Source organism: Eutrigla gurnardus, assembly GCF_963514095.1.
Source record: "Eutrigla gurnardus genome assembly, chromosome: 20".
In the NCBI taxonomy this organism is placed as follows: domain Eukaryota; kingdom Metazoa; phylum Chordata; class Actinopteri; order Perciformes; family Triglidae; genus Eutrigla; species Eutrigla gurnardus.
In genome coordinates this window covers 6,831,096-6,855,736 of record NC_139931.1, presented here as the reverse complement: position 1 = coordinate 6,855,736, position 24,641 = coordinate 6,831,096, and the positions used below count along the sequence as shown (strand labels likewise).

Sequence of the window (24,641 nt, the reverse complement as noted above, 5' to 3'; positions counted from 1 at the left end):
TTTATAATTCATAATGACTTGTATGTACAGGCTGTCATCTACAGAAATTTAATTTATTATTAGTTTTATAATGTTTTGACATCTGGGCTTGTGTTGCTGATGCACAATGTAATGCAGTTACGTTTCCTCAGAGAACATTTAAACTGACAGAGTACATTTTTACACTTTAACTTGAGTAGACTAGAGTTCATATTGTAATATTCAGCTCTGCAAACTGTAGTAAAAGTAGCTCCAGCTGTAAATAAAAATGTTTTGCCCAACCAGTTATTCTACTTTAGAAATGAAGCACATTTTGCTGATAAAACTTCTAAACAGTTGCACACATAGGATTTAAGATTTTCAATGGAGGACTTTAACTTATAATAGAGTATTTTCACATTGTTCTTTCTCCTAACCATCTAATTACACACACATGCTGAATACAATGTTGACCTCTGTTTGACCTTTGCGTGGCCTGAAGCCTCACAGCAGCTGGCTGGTGGTGAATTGTCTGAGAACGGGATGAAACTGAAACTGTACGCCGGCGTAATCCTCAGCGAGAGAGACCGAGGGAGCGGCTACGGAGGGGGGAGAAAGAGAGGAAGCGGGAGCAAACGTGGGGGGATATTGTTGTCGACTAACCAATAAAAAGACCAATAAAAAGAAGGAATGTGAGAGAATGTCACAATCGCACGAAGAGGTTCAAAACAAAACATGAGCTTGAGGAGCAGATGAGAGTGATGGGAAACAGAACGAGCATTCAAGAAAGAAAGAAAAAACGCTATTGTCACACTTTATTGAAAAAAATGCAACCTGCCATATATACTGTATGATTGTAACTGTACATACATCAGCATGATAACATAGAGTTTTGTTATTTTTCTGTGACAGAACATGTGATTCAGCCCTAATACACACACAGACGGATGTATAACGATGACATGAGGTGTATTTATGGGTGCAAAACAAAGACAAGCATGTCCACATAGATGACTCTCCAACCTGCAGTCCCGCTTGTTGTAAAGCATTTGATCAGATTGCGGCATTATACCTTCTACACACACACACACACACACACACACACACACACACTCTGTGCTCCAAATGTGTGTATGACAGCTGTCCCTGTGTGTGTAGTAATCCTCAGTAAGCTCCATGGCTCCCACAGTCTCATTCACTAGATCCTCCAGAGCATCTCTGACCTCACTGTGGAGCCTCTCCTCCACTCCCTCCAACCTCCTCATAGCGGACCACATCCTTTCACTCCAACACACCGTGTTCCACCTTGCAAATTTGCACCACTTTCACGCCTGTATTGTAAATATTAAGAGACCGGGAGCAGCCAGTTTGCTGTGTGGTAAATATGTAGCAGCTGATTAGCTTAGCTTAGCTTAGCATAAAGACTAGAAACGGGTGGAAACAGCTAGCCTGGCATATCTAAAGCTCACTTATTAGCATTTTATATCTCGTACAAAAAACTAAAAAACCCACCAGTTTACGGTTTTGTGCCAAACTTTTTCTGGTTTGAGCTGTTGCCAGGCAACTAATGGAGGTTAATGCTCCGAACTAAAGAACAGCCTAAAAAACAGCCTGATAAACACCTACTCTGTGCAGTTTAAGTTAAAAGGGGCCTCGATTTGTGGTGTAAGTTTGCCCTCTGCTGTACACATCAAGCCTCCAATGAGAAACGCATTCATCCTGCCATTTGTCCTGAGAAAAACTTCTATCTTCCAGTTTCCGTTGTTTACTTTATCAATACATGATTAGTGGTGCTTCCCTTTGTTATGTAACTGGAGCACTTTAGGGAAAGAGGTTAGTGGCGATTACAAGAGTGCTGAATGACAAGTCACATGAATTATTGTTTGGATAAAGCAGGACTCATCAGTGAATTGTAAAAGTACAAATACACGTAGGAGACATAATACACAATTCCTTTCTGTATGCGTGATGGTTATGAAACATCTGCGTGGGCTGGAGGTGGAGGGTCTCAACTCTTTCACAGTGATCTTCTGCCAACTTTGGGCTTCCTCTGACTGATGGGCAACAACTCCCACAATGTCCACAATCATTATTGTCACAGTGTCCATAAAACTCTTTAAATGCAGTCCATGATGACGGGATATTACATTTTTTTTTAATAGTTGTTTATACTTTTTAATTATAAAAATAACTGTCTCCCTCTTTTGTCTGAAACAAGTGGGAGAATGAGAGGATTAAAGTGAGAAAAAAATGGATATTTAGAAAAAAATTGAGAAAACGTGTTCCCACCTGGCAGAAGTACATGTACGCAAAGCTTCTAAAGATGCTCTTCTTCTGAATAGTGTGATTTCTTAAGGTTGTACTTTAAAGAGGGGAAAAATAGTCTTAAAGGGTCTCAGAAGTGGCTTGAAACTTTTCCTTTTGTCACATGTATGGGGGATCTGTTTTTTCTGTTCTCGTCCACACAGAGGGCCGCCGAGAGCTCATATCTCCGGTGTTTGTAGCGTCCTTGGAGGGGAAAGACTCAGAAGTTGCTGAAAAGCTCATATTTCTTCATCCAGTCCATCTGCGGCGCCTTCTTCTTTTCTTTGGCATGGATCTTAACCTTTTCTTCTGCCGCCGTGGCGCTCAGACTCAGGCCCATCTCAGCGAACGGGTCCATCAGCCGGCCGCTCTCGTCATCCCCCAGCTGGACGGGAGATATTATGGGAGACAGACAGACAGACAGACAGACAGACAGAAGGGTTGAGGTTACTGTCTTTCATGTGAAGGACCAAAGAGAAAACGCAGCCCATGCACAAGCCCTCACACCCACCTGTGTGCTGTTGCCCTGGCTGCTGAGGTCGGAGCGTGTGGACCTGATGGACTGTGTGGTGGAGCTGCCGTTGATCTGAGGGTTGGGGCAGCCGTTGGATATGGAAGGCCCATCATAGTCTGTCAAATCAAACAAACAAAAATATATAATGAATCATTATATAATATTATATCATATTTATATAAATTCCTTATAATTCCTAAGAATTTTCCTAACTATGCAATTGCAAAATGGAATTTGTTGCTAATTATAGGGGGGATGGAGACTGTGCTGAGTTGGTTTACTTCCAATTAATAGATTAACATCATATATTTTACAGCAGGTCAGCTAAAAAGGCAGGAGAATAAAGTTTTCAAAGACAAATGAGTGATGAATAAACAGGTTTTTTGTAGCCATTTTTCCAGGAAACACTAAAATAAAGTGTAAACAATTTGCAGTAAAATACCCGCTATCACTTTATTATAATGACATGACCCCCACCTACCTAAGTGGAAGTTAATAACACACAGAGAACCCTTTTGTCGGTGCAGTCCTACCTCTGAGATGGCTGATTGTGGGGACAACCCCCCTCCTCTTGAAGTGTTCGTCTGTGTCTGAGTCCACCACCAACAGCCAGGTCTCATCTCCCCCTTTCTTTATGAAGGCCACCACCTCTGCATGCCGCATGCCCTCGATGTTCACACCGTTTACCTGGACGACACAGAGAAAGGAAAAAAAAATCAGTGAACTAGAAACGATGAAAAAATGGCTTATAGGTGATCCTATATATAAGCTAGAATTACAGAATTAAATACCTGCATGTTCAGATAATACCAGCTTGTAATCAAAGTATATAGGTGAGTGTGTAACTAGTAAAGCACCTGAATGAACCTTCCCATCACTCCTTTTTTGTGTCAATGTTGACACATCGTATACCTCGTTCTTCCACTGGGTGGTGCCGTGGGACAACAAACTGATTATACACCGGTCAACATGACTCTTGGAAGCCTGCACCTCTACATAATGCAACAGTGGTTCAAGTACGCATTCAGGACAACTGCACAATCCAGCAGTTAAATCATGATTTACTATAATAAAAGAAGAGTCATCGGGGTTACACCAATCAGGAAACATGGGGGCGATAAACATCCCAACAGAGGGTCATAATGAAGACGTGTGCATGTGAATGACCCATCTATGTGACAGCATTGCCCTCGGAAACACATTATCCAATTATTGCTTGCTGTTATCTCCATGCTGCGTGCATTCGGAGGCCTGCTTTTGTCTAGATCCTGGCTTCTCTGAGGCAGGTAGATTCACACACGCCAAGTTAGTGTTGGTACACATTCAATTATTGATGGCTCTCCTGGGCTCCGGCTATAGTGCTGGTGTCAGGTGTCGAGTCCTGAGGGGGAATTTGTTTAAAATCAACTACTTATTATGACAAGATGGTAACTGGTAATGCAGAGCAAAAGAAACTCTAAAAAAACAAGCTTTTTCACTCATTTGTGGGATAAATGTTGAAAGTAGGATTGCTGGCAAATAGATGCGACGAGACAGACTTTATGGCTCTTTCAGGGAAGAAAGGACGGGGAGATCAAGATCGTGAGTGGAAGGAAGACAGATGGAAAATGTGAACAGCTCATCTCCTCCCTTTCATATAAAAACATCCATCGCTTCTTCCCAGGACACATGACAGACAGGCAGGCAGACAGGCAGACATCACCCGTCAGACGCTTGGATGCAGAGAGAACAAGCATCTGTGTGTTCGGCCAAACAACAGGTGTTGTGTCACGTTTCACGGCTCTTCATTAACAGGCCCGTCCCACACAAGACAATACATTCTGCTCTCTGCCCACCGGGCCAATTAATACGAGCTGAAGGAACAGTACAGGAGGTTATTTCTCATGGGACTGCTCCTCAGGGAACCTCTTGATACCGGCGCGTGCATGTGTGTTTAAGTGAATGTCTCATCAAAAACAAACAATTTCAAATACAGCCGCACATCTGTGTGTAGAACACGTTATAACTTTGAAAACAGAATCTCACAGGCTCAGTGCTCAGGGAGAGGTGATTTATTTGTTTCTAGGGATTGAAGCCTGTTGAGAGTCCAGGATCAGGACATAAACAAGCCGTTACAGATCATGCATGATTCAGCGACTGCACGCCCTGTCTGTGGCCATTAGAGGTGATTTAATGTTTAATTAAAATGTTGTGTTCCCACATCAACATATTTAGATGTTTGGTGTTTTTCCCCAGGAAAGAGTACTTTTCATTTTTTATGACGTCTCTTGATTGAAATTATGGAAAGACACATTTTTGTTTTGTTTTTGATCATCGTCCATGCCCCGACATCAAAAGCCTGATCACATAATAAGTCTACAATCTGTGAGGCTGCACTTATACACAGCTGTGCTTTGGGGCTATATGCTAACGTAATCACAGAGTGACAATGTTCCAAGCAGGTAAAATGGTCTCACATGTTCCTAATTAGCAGTTAACACAAAGTACAGCTGAGGCTGATGTCATTAGTTCTGTGGGTGTTGGTCGTAAACCAACGTATGGGCGAAACTTTTAATCACAAATGTGAACCTCATGGTTTCCCCCCCCTACTAAGGGGATCAGCAAAGTCTTTAGGATTCATCCTCTGGGGAATAAGCACGTCTGCACAATATTCCATGACAATCCCTGCAGTAGCTGTTGAGATAACTTGGCATTCTAAGGTCGTCACACCTTAGAAATACACCATTTTCGGCTTTAAACGGCAATTTAGGGTTAAGTTTTGTGTGAGAGAGCATGAAGTGATCATCATCCAGATGTGAAATCAGGAATTTAACCCGAAGTGTGAACATGGGTACCAGTGTGAGTGTGAGCAGGCAGAGCAGAGAGACCGACGAGGCGTTCGCTGGCGCCGCTGCTTCTGCCAAACGTCGGCAGAAAGCGGAGCTCTCATCATCGCCATTACAACGCCAGCCGCTGCTGAAGCACCTCCAGTGTAATGGAGCGTGGTGAGAGACGGCGACGGACAGAGAGAGAGAGAGAGCTCTGTCATGGTTGTTCACCTCCCTAACAGGCTGCTGACAGATAACACAAGCGGCGTCTTGACGCATGGTCAGAGACGGTTGCAGTTATCGGAGCGTGGACACATAAACAAATACTCAGATTTTTCGGTCCAAACAAAACTTAAACAATAACATAAAGATATTAAGCCGGCGTGAAATCAGATATTTACCAGAACACTCTGGTGATGTTTCCCTGAAGAAATGAACTGTTTAATGTGTCAGAAAATATATAATATAATCCGTTTCTTTACATTCTGTGTGAGAGGTGAATGAACTCTGTTTCACCAGACCCTCCGACAGCCTGGTCTGCAGCCTGGTCTGGACACTGATGTACAGCCAGGGAGGCCAAAGGTCATGGGAAGGAAGGGTGAATGTCGTGTGTGTACACTCGGATGAAAAATTGCTTATAATGAAAATGATGATGTTACTGCCAGCATAATTCTATTTTTTTTAGGGGCAAAGTTGCCTGAACACCCATGATCTTTGTCACCCATTTCCTCCGCTGGAGATTCGAACACATGACCTTTGACTTCTGTGTGACTGCAACTTAAATGCATTCTGTTTGTGGCAGAACTGGAGAATTTTGTGCTGCATCAGCTGCATTTTATTCTCTCCTATCCAACACACACATGCCTCTATCTCTCTGTCTATTTCATAAGAAGAGGCTTTTATCCAAACACACTCCTCCTCCCCTCCTCCCCCACATCTCTCCCCCCGTCAGCCCCTATCATCAGCCTGATTTATAACCGACTCTCCTCTCCCCCATGACCAGGCTCTGGTCTGACACACGGCTCCGGGTCTTGTTATCTTTACGAACAGGGGCCTGGCAGCAGACACAAGCGTGACTCCTGCCATTTTAATTACAGCGGTGACAGCATATGTAGATGGGGTTCATGTATGGTGTCTAATTAGTCTCAAAACCTACGCACATACCAGGCGTGTGCGCTTCATACCAGCGCACAGGACAGTATCCGTGAGGCGGATCGCATCCTCGCTAGACAACGGCCCTCCCTACGAGCTCGCAATATGCATGAATTCAATATCCTTGTGCATTTGGGTGCTCTCCCTTTATACAAAGGCCGTCTTGTTTTGTGCCCAAATAAACACAAATAAATGATTTCCCATGCAAACACTATGTAAAACAAATCGGATGACTTCTCGTGAAGTTCTGAGCAGCCAAAAAGCAGTTGCTTTGTCAGTAAATGAATGAGCAAATACATGAGTAAATGTTGGTCATCTAAAGCACACATTTTATTTGGTGGTAATAGATCGGATGGTTGTGTGAGCACGTTGCAAAAAGGAGTTTAGGCAAACAGCAACACGTATACAATTCAAACACACCTGCTGAGAAACAGGAAAACTGCAGTTCTCCAAAGTGGCAAAATGAAGGGTTACAAGAGCCACCTCCAGGGATTTTCTCACACCCAGTAAAACGTGTTATTCTCTGACGTGTACCAGACTGACCCAGAATCATTCATCAATAATCACCTCATTAGTGTCTTTACATTTTTCATGATCTACTCATTGTTTTGCTGTGTCAACCCAGTGTGTATTCATTTTCTGTGGTAGATGTCATCCAAGTATTATTTTAACCACCTATAATAATCAAATAATAACACATGGTTTGTAATTGAACATTACAAACCATGTTAGACGTGTTGTGAATGCAGTACTTTATCCTTTTTCATTTTATTTTCAATATTTATTCCAATGAATTTCATGGGAATTAATAAAATGGAGAGGCTATTTTTAATGAAATAGTTTTGACTCAATTTGTCCTCTGATCAATATCATCTGATGTACATATACAGGTACTTGTGTTTTCATCTTTATTTACATCGCAATATCGTGATATCGTAATACGTATCGTATCGTGACCAAAGTATCGTGATATGTATCGTATCGTGAGGTTCTTGCCAATACTCACCCCTAGCTATATGTCATGCTTATTCTTTAAAAACCTGAGGTTGTGTATATAAAGAAAGGAGGCCCAGATTAATGTATCGTTGGTTTGAAGGGTCTATGATAAAACATGAGAATGTAAAGTATTGACAAAAACAGGCCATAACGGTTCATTTGGTAAAATAACATAGTCTTTAAAAAGGAAGTTGGATTGATGAAAATATAGTACTGGACTGTAAAGGACTGTCGTATTGGTTTGCCTCGCTCCCCCGTCCTACCTCAATCAGCCGGTCCTGCGGCCGGAGCCCGGCGTGGTCTGCAGGAGATCCCGGGTCCAGGGAGCGGATGAACTGTCCGGGTCTGGATCGATCACTGTGCAGGTTGAAGCCGTAGCCCGTGTCGGTCCGGATCATGTGGCACAGACGTGGAGCGAGCTCGGACGGGTCGACCCGGGGCCGGGACTGGGATTGGGCCTGAGCCTCGGCTTCGATCTGGGCGAGAGCCTCCTGGAAGACAATGAGAACGTGTGTCTTTAATACAAGTTAAATACATAGAAATTAAAATGCAAAGGTTCATCTATAATCACAAAATAATCTGCTGAATGGGATCATTCTCATCTAGGAAGTAGGTAGAAACCACACCACAGCATTGGTATCTAGATTGCTTAAAAGCCTATAAAAGTGGTTTAAATGGTGCAGCACGGAAAGATTGGGCAAGGCAGAGTGGCCTTCTACCATCTCGCAGGACATTTAAACACAGCAGACAAAAAAAAAATACAGACCTGAGTTACTTTGCTTTGAATAACCTTTCGAGAGAATGTTCTAAACCAAAAAAATGTGGGTGGAGTGTCACTCGGAGGTACTAATAATTACTGTATTATAAACAGGCTGCTACCGGTTTTGAAAAGTTAAGCTTGCACCCTTTCCATTCCTCTGGTTGCAAATATAAGTTTGATTGTTTGATTGTATAGAAGAGAGTTTATGGTCTCAATCGCTAGTTTCAAGTGTTCTCCAATACAGCATGATCGTAAATGATGGTTTCATTTCGAGTCAAATAGATGATGAAGGAGGGTATGCTTTGGCTGCCATGGCGACTTCTTAAACACACTTTATGGGTGTAAAGGAATGCAATTTTACCAAATCATATTGCAAATGGGATAAAATGCTAGTTGATTACAGATTTATTCTCCTTTTTATGTTTTCATTTTGCCATTCAGTCGTGGAAGTTTGTTGTGGAGTGAAACTGCCCGTTCGCAGCGTATCACTGGCAGCTCCAGCGGTGAAGACATTAATAGAAGCTGTTTAATTGTGCCTGGAGCTCCACCGCGAGATCACACTGATTTACCACCTACACGCCGGGAGAGAGAGTGCAGTGAGAGGGATGATAGCTGGTGGCCGGCGCTGTGACCTCAGCTGATAATAGCACAAGGTGTCGTACAGGTAGACGGGCCGGTGGGACGCAGCTGCAATCCTGTTACGCAACATGTTTGTGAAATTACCATCATAGTCCAGCTCGTGCGTGCTATAAATACACACAAAGTATGTAGGCAGGGCGAGAGAGAGTTGTAGTGGGGAAAGATGGCTTGTTATTTATTCTGACTTAACAAATGCTATCTCGTCTTCAACATTCCTGTGTGATTTTTGCAAATGCTCGTTGGGAATCATGGCGGAAATGGCTGCAAATTTAACCCCTCGGCTGTTTAAAAAAAAATAACACAGATGGCAACGGATAATTTCATTTTCAGGCAATGAATTCTCAGAGGTGATCTCAGCCCCGAGAGGGATGAAGAGGGAGACGGTTACAACAGCTCTCATGAATCCCCCACCAGATCCTCCTTTTCCTGGCTGGAGAGGAAGTGCCTGGGTCGGGCAGCTGGGTTAGATCTTCCAAGGGGGAGAAAAATATATATTTCAAATCAAACGTATTAGCATCCTGGGATCTAGGGAAAGGAGAAGGAAGGAGGGAAGCAACATGCATTGGAGAGAGAGAGGGAGAGAGAGGGAGTGCGTGGGAAGGATAGAAAATGAGATGCAGCGAGAGGATTGAGAAAGAGAGTTCAAGAAAAAAAGAAGCGGTGGAGTTATGCAGGGAGAAATACAGGAGACGGATGAGCGTTACAGAAAACCAAGATGACAGAAGTTTCCAGTTAGCGACCATGGGGAGGGAAAGAGCTTTACAGTGGAACTCCTCTAACATAAACAGCGCGAGTAGCACACAGCTGGCAGTCATTATGTGGGGGCGACGCAAGTGTCTGCCAATCTAACCTCGGACTGCCTCTTAATGCCTGTCCGCACCCCACTTATCCCCCCCCCCCCCCGGGCCCCGAGCCATCGAGCGAAGGCTTTGACTTTGTGATTCTGCTGTGGGTTTGATCCGGCTTAATTGTGTCAGTTTGTGACAGTGATGGAGGGTGACAACATGACTGTGTGTGTCCTCTCCTTTTGTGAGTGCCATTGAATGAAATACGGTCACTATGTTTGTTTGAACTGAGGGTGTTGACATTTTTCTTTGTGAAAAATATTTTGATGACAGCAGGGGAAAAATGCCCCCCCCCCTTGCCAGCAAACAATGTTTTGTCTGGAAAGCGGAGAGTTATCTGCATCTGTCATTTCTTCAAAGTCCCAACGGGAGGTCACTGATGGGAAAACACGGTGGTCGCCATGTTTTGTTCCAGGCTCGTGGACCTCCACATGGAAAATGACGCAATAAATCGGGGTGCTTTTCCCATAATGAAAACAACATGGAATATTTCACACCCACAGCAGAACATCATGTTGGATGCCCCAACACACACACACACACACACACACACACGCATGCACACACACACACACACACGCACACACACTGACCTCTGTGTGACTGTGGCACACTGAGAGGATGTGCTGTCAATGAGACAAGTGCATGAATTCCTTTAGTTTCCTGTCACAACCAGCCTTTGTTCCTGCCAGTCTGTGTGAGTGCATGTGGGGGAGAGTAACAGTGTACACACGATACTTGTGACTGTGTTGTTGGCTCGGACTGTTTTTTTGTATTTTTTTTTTTTTTGGCATATGCAACATGAATCGTCACGCAAGGTTGGAAGCTTTCTCGGGAGCAGAAGACGGAGTTTAAATATAAATTTGAGCTAAATTCACCCTCATGATTCACTGTTCACTAAATAACCCCCCCATATAGTTACCGTTGCTATGCCGACCAAGCTTTAGGTTTTCAGAGAACACACTTTTTTTTAAAACTTTTATCCGCTACCTCGCTAAACTTATGTTAGTTTCATGAGTTGATTTTCATGAGCTAATTTCATCATCACTTCCTATATATAACATCCCATCATCATCCCAGTTATAAAGTAGTAAACCTATGCTAAGGGCATCATTTGATGTGCTGAAATGGAATTATTCGGTTGCATATTGTGGCGCTGATTGTCTTCCCCTCCAGTGGGCATGGCTTTCACAGAGCGATGCATACGTCTCTGTTTAATTTGTTCCATCCATTAATGCAAGAAACAAAATAACACCAACAAAACCAGTCGCGTGTCTAATTTGTGCATCCGTCCGTGTGTTTCCCTTCATGCCACCGCTGGCAGTGGCGCTGCCAGTTGATGAAACCGGATCGCACCTTGTTGAATAATTGAGCAGCGGCCTACTGTTGTGGATGGATCATGACCGCTGTTAACCCTTTCACAGCCAAGGATCATTTGCTCACCGTTGGGCCCACGACACAAAGAAGTCTGCTTGGGCATGCATGCGTGTGTCTGTGTGTGCATGTGTGCCGTGTCTTTGAATCTCTACAAAGAAACTTTAGCGTGTGTGTGCATGCATGTAAAGCAATTTGTCAACAATGCTCTCACTTGCATGCTTCCCAAATGGGGATTAATGTAAACTTAATATCCCCATTCGAATAAATCAGGAGGTCAAGTTTCCTTTGAGCCCTGAGTCAAAAGTATGCCATCTTTTTCCTGCTGGGTTTGGTTTGTGGACGGATGTGGCAGGGACCATTTAACATGTGCACTATAATAATGTGTGCATCATCGACTGAAGTACGACAAGCAAATACAGTCCAATCATCAGTCAATGGACGGCAGGTTAAACAAACAAGAAAGCCAAAATCCAATACGTCTTTGTTCCAGGGCCCTAATGTAATTATTTTTAATGACTTTCCATAACCCGACCAGAGTTCTTCCATGACCTAAAACGGTATCCCCCGGTTTGTTAATGTTATTTCTCGGCTTGGAAACATTCTGATGGAGCCTGTTTTCCAACAGTGTAGATATTACCATATTACCCACAATGTTCCAAACAGCTCTAGTGGCAATAAAATCAACTCTCATCGCTCCATGTCGGAGAATTGACTGGTCCTAATATGTTTGTCTGTAGTAATAATCCAAACAAGCGTTGCGTTCGATTGATTTGAACATTTAAAAGCGATGCTGGCGCTGACTTTTTACAGGGTTTTCATTAGAAAACAAAATGAGCTGGAAACACTGTAAAGTCAAGGGGAGACACAGAAGCAAGCTACAGCTGGAAGGAAAACAATCGACAATCACTGTGGGAGGAGAAGCCTGCTTTTATTTATTTCTGGAAGCCCCGCCCCCTCAGTTAATGACAGGCATAGCAACAGTAACTAAGAGGGGGCGGGCCATAGTGAACAGTAATTTGCTGATATGAGCAATGGTGTGCTTCTAAATTTGGCAGCGTCTCACATGCCAACACGTTTTATGTTTTACATGCTTGTTGATATTTTATGTCAATATTGAAATCTCCATATTTTTATGTTTTGAGGGTGCCTTCGCCTAATGTCAGCTGGGATCGCGACCCTGAGTACGGGATAAGCGGTTGATGATGGATGGATGGGAGCATCAAACCTGAGTTTATCTATGATCCCTACAGAATCACATTAGAAATGCAGCGCTGAATGGAGACGTTGCTGATGCCAAACAAACAACAGCAGCACGTGGGACTTTTGCTGATGTCATGGTGGACATCCCGTCGTCATGGAGACAGCAGTGGAACCAGCAGAGCCAGTTCCATCTGTCAGTGAGAAGAGGTGTAGCTGCAGTGCCGTTTTTCAAAAAAAGTGCGTGGGAACATACGCACACGAGGTTCGTGTCCACTCGCGATGCACAGCTTTTCAAAAGCATGAGGATCATCTAAAAGGATTTTAACCAAACGAAGAAACTTCATTCAAGATCTCCGATAATCTGGCCATGACAGCTCAGAGGAAATCAGGCCGATCTGGCCAAGCAAAGAGAGAGGAATGGGACAAGAGAGAAAGGAAATGACAGGCAGCTGGAGAAAACCAGACAGGGATTTGGAGCTCATAAAAAATTCAAAATGAAGGAAAGGGGGATCGGGGAAAAAAAAGTAACAAGAATGAGCAACGAAAGAGAGAAGATGAAGAGAAATATAGGGCAAGGAGAGCAGGAGGAGATGATGCATGTGGAGGACAGGAAGGGAAAAAAAAATCCAGGCAGTGGAGAGAACAGGAGAACTGGCCAGAGATCTGCATAAGCATCAGTTTTTCCCACTGGCAGGGGCGGAGCATTGCGTAAGAGCTCCGTGATACGAAGGCTAGCTGTGTGCGTTTGTGTGTCCAGCTCTGCCCTGCTGAGATCGGTTTACCAAGTCTCCTGCTATGCTGCAGCGTGTGTGTGTGTGTGTGTGTGTGTGTGTGTGTGTGTGTGTGTGTGTGTGTGTGTGTGTGGTTCCTGCTGATCATAACTCTTTCGAGCGTTTAGGTGGAATGTGTAAAACAAAAAAGACTGAATGCATCTCCTGGGAAAGAAATGAATTCAAGGAGCAACATGAGCACATTGGGGATTTTCTGCACTGCGTTAGTCAAGCAAGCGGTCATACTGGGTTGATGGATACCACAGACTGAAGATATAAAGGAAGTCATGTTTGAGGACATTATGTTAAATAATATGGATCAGTTATAAGCAAAAACAAAGCAGGTCTTAATGATTGAAACCCAGTTAAATGTTAAATGTCTTTGTGTTTTTGTTCCAATCTTCTGCATTATGCTGTTTATCGGCCTTCTGACGTCACACAGAAATGTGTCACAGGGATGTAGAGCAGTAAGTCTTTAACAATTTGCTATTTATAAACGTCCGTTCACTTTAAATAGACGGAGCATTTCTCCGTTGAGAAAATCAAGGACAGAAGGAACAAAACTGGTCCTACGGAGCTGGAGCCATAAAAAGATGTGTTCACTTTCCTGCATGAATACAGCTAACGAGCAAATTAATAAGCTTGCATTGCACACAAGTTAGTAACAAGCTGCCTGTTTTGTTCTAATTATCTGATACATGGATGTTGATGTGTGTTGCCATTTAACACCTGTTCCAGATGCCTGCAGCTTCAGCGTCTCACAGCTGAAGCTGCATGACTCCTCAGATCACAAACACATTGTAAAGATTGTAGCTGGAGGCCGTCACTGAATGCAGATGAGGTCATGATCATATGCTTGACTTGGTTTATGATTAATTAGCACAGAACGAGAGCTTTGATGTGACAACACTGTACCTCCTTTTATTTTTTTTCTCAAAATTGCCAAACAAAAAATTATATTTCATTCACTAAATGTGTTTTTGTCCTTTGAAAAATGTATGAAAGTCACAACGGACGCTGCGCCACAAATGCTCCACGCGTTTAAATGTCAAGGCTTATCCGTCCCTTGAGGGTTCAAAGGTCACTTAACATCGCTGCAGGAAAACAAAGAGCAAAATCAAAAGACTCGAACACATGCTTGCCGTCTCGTAGATAAAACGCTACAGCAATGAAATATGGAGGACAAGTCCCTCTGAAGAACCCACACATATTTGGGGAAAAGTAAACAGGATGGTAATTAAGCTAGTTTGTCGAGGCCGTGAGGCTGTGCGTGCATCGGTACAGCCGCTCTGTGAGAGAACGTCAGCTTTAGTTTCCATGAGAACCTGCTGAATGGAGTTGGTTGAATCTTCATGGACTTATTTCATGCAACAATAGCTCGTGGACACTGCAGAAAGAATCAAAAGCCTTGATGCGTACAAATAAAACGTCCAAAATGATGCTCAATGTGAGCGTCCAGATCACGAGATGAACTTCTGCTGCCTCTATTTAGCAGCATCTGCAGACTGGGATTGGTTTAAAGGACTTCATCCAAGCCAGACTGTCTCGTTCCCTCGATGACACAGCGCTGCGTCATACACCAGCAGATCATTGAAACTGGCTCCGACCTTCATCCATTCACATTGACTGCGTTTATCAATAAGTTAATGAAACAAAGACGGAGAGAGAGAAGACAAAAGAAGTCTCATCCCATCTGTCTCTTACTATCTCTCTAAACTGCCTTCTTCTTTAACCTCATGTTTCAGCCTCCATGTCCGCCTCTTATCTTCGAGTACCGCACGTTACAACACATTCACATGCGATGAAGTGGCCGTCGAATGCAACATTTCTTCCTGTGAATGTCAATCTAAATTGTGTGGGCTGCTGGCGAGGCTGATGTATTCAACAGTTATGTGCTGCTATGTGTGTGTGTGTGTGTGTGTGTGTGTGTGTGTGTGTGCGTAACAGATGAGGGAGTGAGATTTTAAAAGGTGAAAGCAGCTATTTTTCTCCTCTTCTTTTATTCTCAGTCTATCATTAGATTCATGTTTCCATCTACCCATGTTTTCACACACGTCAAAGGACATCAGTTAACGCTGGTGATGCGATGAAGTGTGTGTGTGTGTGTGTGTGTGTGTGTGTGTGTCCACACCCCTGTTATCAGTGAGTGGCAGATATCCCTCGTCCCCCTTGGGTGGACGTGAGAGAAAAAAAAAGAGAGACAGAGCGCGGTAGAGGCAGAGAAACGCTGGGAAACGATGACACACATATTATTTTTTACATTTTATAGACCGATTATAACAATTATTAAATAGCCAACAGATTGAGTGATAATGAAGCAGATCATTAGTTGTAGCTGTGTGTAATTAAACCTCCAGACGGGTGTACGTGGGACATCATAGAGACACAAACACGCCCCCGTGGACGAGGCCTCTCTGATGTCATCGGGACAAACATGTACGTAGAGTGTGTTTGTGTCTTTCCAAAACATAATCGGCCAATTAGAGGGGATTCACACACGCTAACCACACAGTATTGAACGACCTCTCAGTCGATCGCCACGGAGACCAGGCCTCCCTCTCCCGTCACATCGATCGATGTGTGGGAACGTTTGCTGGATCTCAGCTGTGAGTGCAGACTGAACACGTGAAGAGGAACATGAAGGAGAGCTGCAGCACCGCGGCGGTGACACAGGCTGAAGGAAACGTGTGCTCAGATGAATCACGTAGACAACACATGACTTCTCCGTCAGCAGTTCTAGAATGAAGACCTCTCTGCCTCTGCAGTGTTTGTTTCTCTCTCTCTCTCTCTTGTATTAGTCGGCGATGCTGCTGTGTGGGCAGCGCGGCGATCGATCCTCAGCCCCGCTACGTACACAACCTACTCTCTCCGCTGATATTCCCACATCCACTGATGGTTTAAAAGATGAAGAAAAATGGAGATAGAGATGCAATGTGAGTTCCAAATTCAACATTATTTGCGAGGTTTGGAAACTCGAGGAACAGACCAAATCAATGTGTTATTGATTTCAAACTAAAGGGATTTTAGAGATCAGTCCCAGATGTTTCAAAGATGGGAATAATGCTGAAGATTTTGGTTTAGTAACTCAATTGCTAGAGTCGATAGACGAATTACCTGATGAATGACGCATCAGGTGACTTCTAGCAGCAGTTATGGGTGACTTGCTGGAGGCGGACCAATGGCGTCCTTTTAAAATAATGAGTAAAATCTATTCTAATGAACAGAAAACCCATGCAAAGAGTCTAAAACGTAAGTTATATTATCTGTTTCCTACTGTTTCCAGTCTAGATGCATCATAACTTGGAGCTTTAGCTTTTTCCTCATTGAATTGGAGGACGTCAATAGACGATGTTTAGACAAGGACATATTCTGTAGTTGTTAATTGTTGCTGGTAAAGTGCAGAGAGACAGTCAGGTCAATGTCTTCAGGGTTAATAAGTGGCAACAGTTGAATATATTATCAGTCCTGCACGGAGAGATAATACATGGAGACACACAGCTGTGCTAACTCACCCACACACACATTCAATACAATACACTCAGTTGTTCAAGTCTCTCCTACATTACCCACCTCACTAATTCCACCCCCTCCTGATCCGCAATTCCCCATACACACACACACACACACACACACACACACACGCTTTCCCCATTCTTGACCCTTCCACATCCTACAGACCATGTTTTTACTCCAGGAATTTGGTTTACTCTCCGTCAAACACACACACACACACACACACAGACACACACACACACACACACACACACACACACACACACACACACACACACACACACACACACACTGAATCTGGACCCCTGCATCTTGATGTAACACAGTTGGTATTCGGACGAGGGGGTTGTTGGGGGGTGGAGGAGGTCTCAAACACCAGCTCCAGATGTTAGTAAAAAGTATTACACGCTCACTTGCTCTCACCAATGAACAACTCAAATGTATGGAACTTCTTATTTCCTCCGATTGGATTTATTAAAAAAAAACCCCGAAAGGTTAAATAAAGGGGAAACTAATGATGGTACACAACCTCAATAGTTTTGTTTAAGGGTGTCAGGCAGAAATCCCACCGGCTGAAGTGCTGACTACCTCCACACATCTCCTGTCCTGTGAGGCTACATTCGAGCAGACAGGCAACATCTTTCCCTTATTATCCCGGGCAAAATGAGTCAAACTGAGTCTGGTAACGGGACAAGGAAGAAATGTCAGGCAGGCTGACCTGAGCCAGCGTCTCATTTTATGATACCCGGGCCACAAGCACATTTCAAGAATTATGTGCCACACAAGAAACGGGAACAGTTTGTCTTGTCACGACAGTCTTCACAACATCTGCAAAAAAGATGGAGGACAGAGTTCAGACAAGATGTTTACTGCTGTTGTGGATCTATTTACATCGTGCAGAGCCGTGCTTAGCCTCGTCTTATCACCATCTATTCTGTTGCTCTCTCTCTCAGATCTACCAGGGTTACGTTTTGTGTTTATTCAACGGTGACCCCGATGACCTCGAAGCCCTGACCCTCACCAACGGTGCTCTCTGTGGGGGGGTTTCCCACACAGCTCTCCCTCACTCCAATGCTACGTATGCTACAGGTTTCCTAGACGTTCTATAGGAGGATTTTTGTGAAAACCGCTCGTGTCTCCACGTTGGCCTTGTTTAGTCTCTGCTGGTGTTTGGATGCAGTTTGTTAAGGTTTCGCCTCCTGCGACACACATGTGTCCTCCCACAGCTGACGAGCAAATATGCATGTTAACTCGTACCCCCGCCCCCCCTCGCACGGAATCAAACCTAATGTGTTGTTAATCTTTACACAAATCTGTATTACATTCTTGACAGCGCAAAGACACATGTGCATTTCACAAAGACCACCCCCTCAAAATACACACCCCTCCCCTCACTCTAACTGTTTTAACAGATGTGTGTGTGTGTGTGTGTGTGATGATCACTAGCAGCCCTCTGCAAATCCTACACATGATGTAGTGAAGTTTATTACAACACAAAGTGCTGTTCACATGTTGGTTTGTGTGCCGGCTGCCGACCGGCTCATCTGGACGACTGCAACTGTTTCTGACCGTCATATTGTGTTTCAAAGCTCTTGGAAATGAGCGTATTAAAGGTCAAACTCATAATGGACAAAAAGGGAAACAAAGATGCCTTCCCTAAGATTTGTACGCACGTTTCTGCAAAAGCCTCCTCCCTTTCCTCTTTCCCTCCCTTTGCCTTTCTCACACAGTTTATAAGGATCCTTTATTTTGCTCCCAACAAGCCCGATGTTATATTGTACTCGAAGTGCAGCAGAAGTGGAAAGAACAACAGCAACAAGCCACAGTATGTTTGTGCGTGTGGTGGGGGGCCTCCAGACCAACCGAGAGGGAAAATTCCAGCCAGGGAGAGGTAATAGAGGGGAGCACCAGAGAATATATCTCCCCTCAATACCGAAACGCATGTAAATGGTCATGTCTGTCTCCATGTGGCTGTAGAATACATAACACGATGACTTCTTATACTGCATATCTCTGTCTATTTGTCATCAACGTCAGTTTAATTATCAGCGTAGTTGCAGGTTCATTTTCCGTGTGTGTCTGTAGTTAAAAAAAGATTCTGGTGAGAAAGTGACACCTGGCACTTTATCTTTAAGCTTTAATGACACACCTGACCACACATGGGTGTGTGTGTGTGTGTGTGTGTGTGTGTGTGTCTGTCTGTGTGTGTGTGTGTGTGTGCACAGAGACAGAGCACTGACACCTCAGGTGTGCTTTAAGTAAGATGATACAAACTGGAGTCCTAATGTTCATGGGATTCATTGTGTGTGAATGAGATGCTGATGTGCCGGCGTCTCCTCTGCAATCAGTGTGAGTGTAGACTGAATGTAGTGGTCAAAACACCAGAAATGCTCTCCATCCATTTGTCCTTGAAACGTCTCCTCCTTTCTCTCTGAGACTCGAGCATCGATCGATTCAGTTAAACGTGTTCCGTTGTCGGCCGGCCAGCAAATGATTGAACAAGAAAGTGAACAGGAAATTGTTTGAGGGACGATAGCACAGCAACCGAGACCAAGGTAATATGTCTTTAAAGTGTTTTTTACCCTCTGAGGGTCTGTTTTGTAGAGCCCACTTTATTTTCCTTGGCTTTCAATTTCCATATACCATAAATAGTTAACTGCCATACACTCTAAAAGGCACACAATGCATATTCTTCTTCATACACAGAATCCTTTCCAAGGTGAAAACTGATTTACATGCTGCTTTCCCAGCAGCTCACTTATATCAACTTCACAAATTGCACAAAACGAACAAGAGGGACGTTTATTGATGGAGAATAAATGTGGTTCGACGACAGCCAGGGCAATATTAGATGTAACTTCAAACTCAGGGCTTTGGTGAGCAGACTTATTGTTGGGTGTGAGTCAAACATAGTTCAAATATGAGTGATGTGCTCGGTGAGTAAGCAGGCTGGAAGTATGGGGGTAGGAAGTGGGGGGTCGGTGGTGCAGCTTATTGCCACCATTAAAAGTTGGCAGAATTAGATATTAGCAGGTCCAGATTGCAACGTACCCACGGATGTACCGATGCATTACTGTGATACTAAAGAAAACCTGGATTCTCAGCTGTGTGTGTAGGTCTGTTAGCTGTTAGCCGAACTGTTTCCCCATAGTCATACACTACATGCATAACCTATGGTTTGTCTCAGATCAGCTGTGTTATCACCAGTGGCCCCTACAGGCTAAGTGCAGTGAGTGAGTGAGGCGCCAGGCGATGAAACAGGCAATAAAAGGTGTTTTGAGAAAGTGTGAGTCAGCGCAACCAAGAGATGTCCTCAAGCATGCAGCCATAACCGGCAGCCAAAATATTATGCCGTTTGCAGAAGCAGAATGCAAGATTAGCCGTGGACAGACTCAGAGCTGCACACTCACTCATGCCGGTGAGCACGTTCTCCTGGATGTAATAAAACAATATGTATTTAGTAGCCCAGTTACTCCTGGTCTCTGTCAGCCTGGTAGCTGAATGTTTACGGACTATTTTACGGTCAAAGTGCTGAAAACCCACCATCACCGGCACACAGCATGCTCAGTGCTATCTTCAACAGCTCTCTGCGTGACTCCACCATCCTGCAAAATGTAGCTCTCCTCACTCCCCTGCCCCGCCGAGGGGGGCCCACTTCCTGAAACTCCTTCCAACAAATCATCAAGGTTGTTCCTGGCTGCCCTCAGTCCTTCACTGCTGCCTTTTTTCCACGAAAATACAAATGTAAGAATGTATGTGCTGCTCTCAGCAATCTCAGATGTTTGAGATGGAGAATTAACAAGAAGCGACGACTCTTTATTCTTTTTTCAGCTGTTCACTTGGTGATTAATAGTTGCCGGTTGCTGATAGGTCTGTTTTCCCCTCTGCTTTGTGTTGTGGTCAATACACTGCAACGACTGCCAAAGCTCCTTGCCAGCCAAACGCAGGGATGACGATGACACACGCGAGATGTAATATGCTGTGTCAGCATGCAGTGTTAATACTGAGTCTGCATATTGGCGTGGAACTGTGTCCACTGATGGGACAGGAAACCGATCCAGCTCTTTGTTTCAATGCTCCATCTCCATCAGGATGTCGTTTAAATAAAGTTGTGTAAAAATCAGCTTTAAAAATGCTCCTGCCTTTCTTTTGCACGGCATCGTGCTAAACCGTCGTCCCATTCTTTTATTAGAATGACTAAAGAACGTGAAACAAGAGACCTGAGCCTTCGCCGGGTCGGTCCGACCCGCCAGGCGCTGGGATTTCTCCCCACAGGTCACAAAGCCAGCGCTCAACAAAGACACACACACACACACACACGTTTGAGATTTAACTGATTGGCCCTGTCACTGCTCTTGTAGAAATAGCACCGCTCACATAATGGGCAGGGTAAACCTAAGTGAAAACACATGTTTTGTGTAAATGCAGAAAGCAGAAGTGGAGTGGCCTCGGCTGATCGGGGCCACGTAAAAAAAAACCCCAGAGTCGATCAGCTCTGCTCCACGAGAGACAGAGCGGACGGAAACGCATCCTGTTTTCCACGTCGACTTGGAATAAACAAACAGCGAATTATAAAAAAAAAAAAAAAGATGATGAGGTATCAAATGACTGCTGAGCATTATGAACCAACTGTGACCTCACTGGAAGTAAACACAGGAGAATGAGATGTAAATGGCCTGAAACAACCTTCCCTCTGGAATATCATTTTACAATAAATACAAAATCTATCACACAAAGGCATTCAGAGAATCTGCCCAGCTCGCTGTCCTCATTTGCATATATTTGATGATTTATGTGGGTTTCCTGTTCTGCAGAGTCCCTGCCTTGTCTGTTGCCAGGAACAAATGACCGGTCCCCCCATATGCTGACCTCTCGTGACCTCTTTGACCTCTAACGCAACATCTGGAGCGCTTTTCGGCCGGCTATGTTCTTCCCTCAGGACACGCACGTTAATGAACAGACATGACCTCCACCAAACATGCACGGAAGGCTGCAGAACAGGATGGGAAGTTGTCTGACATCTGCTTATCTAATCCGAAACTTGGCAAAGCGTCAAAAGAAGAACAGGTCTGAGGTGAACGCACGTCTGAGGAGGATCTCAAAGGGATCACTCGTTATCTGGAAGAGTGGAAACAGCTAGCATGGCTGTGCCCGGAAAACCAAAAGTAAAAATACAAACAAACAAAAACGACATGTCTGTGTTACAGTTTGGCTGTTGTACGTATTAAACAAGCTGTAGTAACATATTCATTAGCATTAGGAGTGCTAATGGTTGTTTTCTCTGGACAAAGCTAGCTGTTATGCTAAGCTAAGCTAACCAGCTGCTGACTATAGTTTCATATTTACTGCTCAAGAGTGGTATCGATCTTCTCATCTACTTCTCTGCAAGAGATTGACATGTTTTTGAAACAGTAAGAAACAAAGAGACACTATTTCCTTAAATATGCAGATATCATATCTGATTGTCTTCCTTTGATGTTAAACAGAACGTCTCTACTGATTAAACAAACTACTATTGTAGTGTTTTTGACCAAATCTTTCATCAATTAATCAAGAACGTATCAGACGAAGGAAAGGACCACATTTTGAACCAACCAAAGTATTACAAAGGACCAGCTTGGGGTCCCGCTGTGGAGCAGGAGGCCCCGCTTACCTTCTTCGCAGCCTTCGACGGTGACCTCCTGGTGGGCTTCTGCACCTGGCTGCTCGGCGTGACCGGCTGCTTGGACACCGAGCCGTTCTCCCGCTTCTTGCCGGGGGAGGACGGGACCGAAGACGGTGGAGCCGAGGGGGAGGCTGGAGGAGAGGAGGAGGAGGAGGATGGGGCCCCGACCACCGCCATCTCCTCTGTGGCTGTGAGGCGGAGGCTGCGCAGACTGTCGTGCGTCTCGGGGTCCACCACCAGCAACCTGGTCTCATTCTCCAAGGCTTTGATCCGCTGAACCACCTGAGGGATCAGACGGCAATTCAATTAGTCTGAGAATCAGTCACAACTCGTTAACTCTACAAGCTACAGAAGAATAGTGAAATCACATCAGAGGGAACCAAAATATCAGATTGTATGTCATTTGTCAACCAAAGGGTCAAACATGTGATGGTTCCTACACAGAGGTTGTTGGTTGCAGTTCCCCTGTGCCTGTGAGCCTGGGAAAATGATGATCCAAGCCTATCTGGTGCTCAGCATCAGTCTCAACCTTTATCAGTGCATAGCTGCTTTCCAAACAAAGGGGCTGTGCCGGTTAGTCACATGAAAGGAATCATGCTAAAGTGCAACTATGTTTTTATTTTTATTTTTTATAAAAGCAACACGTGCTTCCATGCGGGCAAACCCCCCACAATGCCAGGCGGGGGGGGGCCGAACCTGTGCCATCATGCCATCAGGCTGCACGCACCAGCAAAGTGTGACCTGTTGATAGCTGTTACAGGCCCAACCTTCAGTTAAACCACAAACACAGATGCGCTACTTGCCTGGTGGTGCGTCTCTTTCTCCACGTTGACCCCATTCACCGCGACCACACGGTCTCCGGCGCGCAGCCCCGACGCTTCTGCGGGGGAGCCCGTCTCCACTTTGCGGATGTATTGTCCGCTCTTCCCTTTCTCGCCGTGCAAGTGAAATCCATACCCGTTCTCCTCTTTTGCCATGACGCAAAGCCGCGGTTTCCGCTCGCTGGCCATTTCTGCACGGTGTTTTTTTTTTTTAAACTCCTGTCCGCGCGCAGTTGAAAAGTACAATAATCAAAATGCAATGATGGAGCTTTAGGAGAGCGAGCGGGCTAAACTTCCAGCGAGCGAAAACATGATCTGTCCGATACGCACGCTTTCCTCCATATGCAAGAAAACAAAAACACAATGCAAACAACTCCAGATCCACTTAAAAAGAAGAGCTTTTAACAACACATGCAAAAAAAAAAAAAAAGCTGAAAACTTTAGGAAAACGATGCAGTCCTCCAAATGGTGTGTCCCGTCTGAAGCGCGCAGCTGGCGACTCCAAAACTGATCCGTCGCAGCGCGCACAGAGTTCAGAGCCTCAGCACGGCATCGCTGCTGTTACTGCAGACGTGTTAAAGTCGAAAGATCACCTTCCTCCACCTTTATCCACAACAAGTGGTCGGAGTATTTGCATAATATTGCAGTTAGCGCCGGGTTAGCGCCTTGTGTGCGCAATAGCACCACCTCCCTCTGGCCCGGCTACCTATTTGTTTCTCCGACGAGAGTGAAATATTCAGGACGGAGACAGAGGATCCAAAGTTATACAACACTGCCCCTGGGCGGCATCACGTCCTAAGTCCAGGTCCCGAGGCCAGTTATTATTTGGGATACTCCTCACCATCAACTGACGTCATCTTTAGGAGGCCAGAATGTGAAACAGCTTGATTATTAAAACCTTAACAGGCATACGGGCGTGTTATTTATGTTACTGTTTTTGTAATGTCACCATGAAAATGAATTTAACTCTTTATATGAATAACAATTTACTAATTCAGCCGTTAATTTACTGGTGTGTTGCTGTTCTTCATGGTGACCACTAGAGGGCAGTGAACACTCATAAATCAAAATGTACAGCAACCCTCCACTGCACCTAGCGTCAAGCTAGACACAATACATCACCATCACTTCCTGTTAAAACTTTCAAAATAATATCAAGGAAGCGAGCTTATTTTTTTTTTCTCTTGTTTTCTCTAAACCAAATTAATATGGAAACAGATATTGCAAGAGTCGAATTGCATTACGGAAATAAGTATGAGTGACTATAACAAGGAGGGAAATATTTTTGTGTACTCGTACTTCTTTGAGTAGGCCTACATA

The 24,641-nt window shown here is 44.4% G+C and overlaps 1 protein-coding gene across 1 annotated transcript; it reads right to left on the bottom strand.

Annotated features, from left to right (window-relative positions):
• Positions 1-1,460: 1,460 nt before the first annotated feature.
• On the bottom strand, positions 1,461-24,034 carry LOC311031642 (Na(+)/H(+) exchange regulatory cofactor NHE-RF2). Its single transcript, XM_084038037.1, has 6 exons — positions 23,304-24,034; positions 22,489-22,782; positions 7,995-8,222; positions 3,310-3,463; positions 2,774-2,892; positions 1,461-2,647 (listed from the first exon to the last, which is right to left on the bottom strand). The coding sequence occupies exons 1-6, from the start codon at positions 23,508-23,510 to the stop codon at positions 2,483-2,485; spliced, it is 1,167 nt and encodes a 388-aa protein (XP_083894163.1). The 5' UTR covers positions 23,511-24,034; the 3' UTR covers positions 1,461-2,482.
• Between the last annotated feature and the right edge of the window lie 607 nt (positions 24,035-24,641).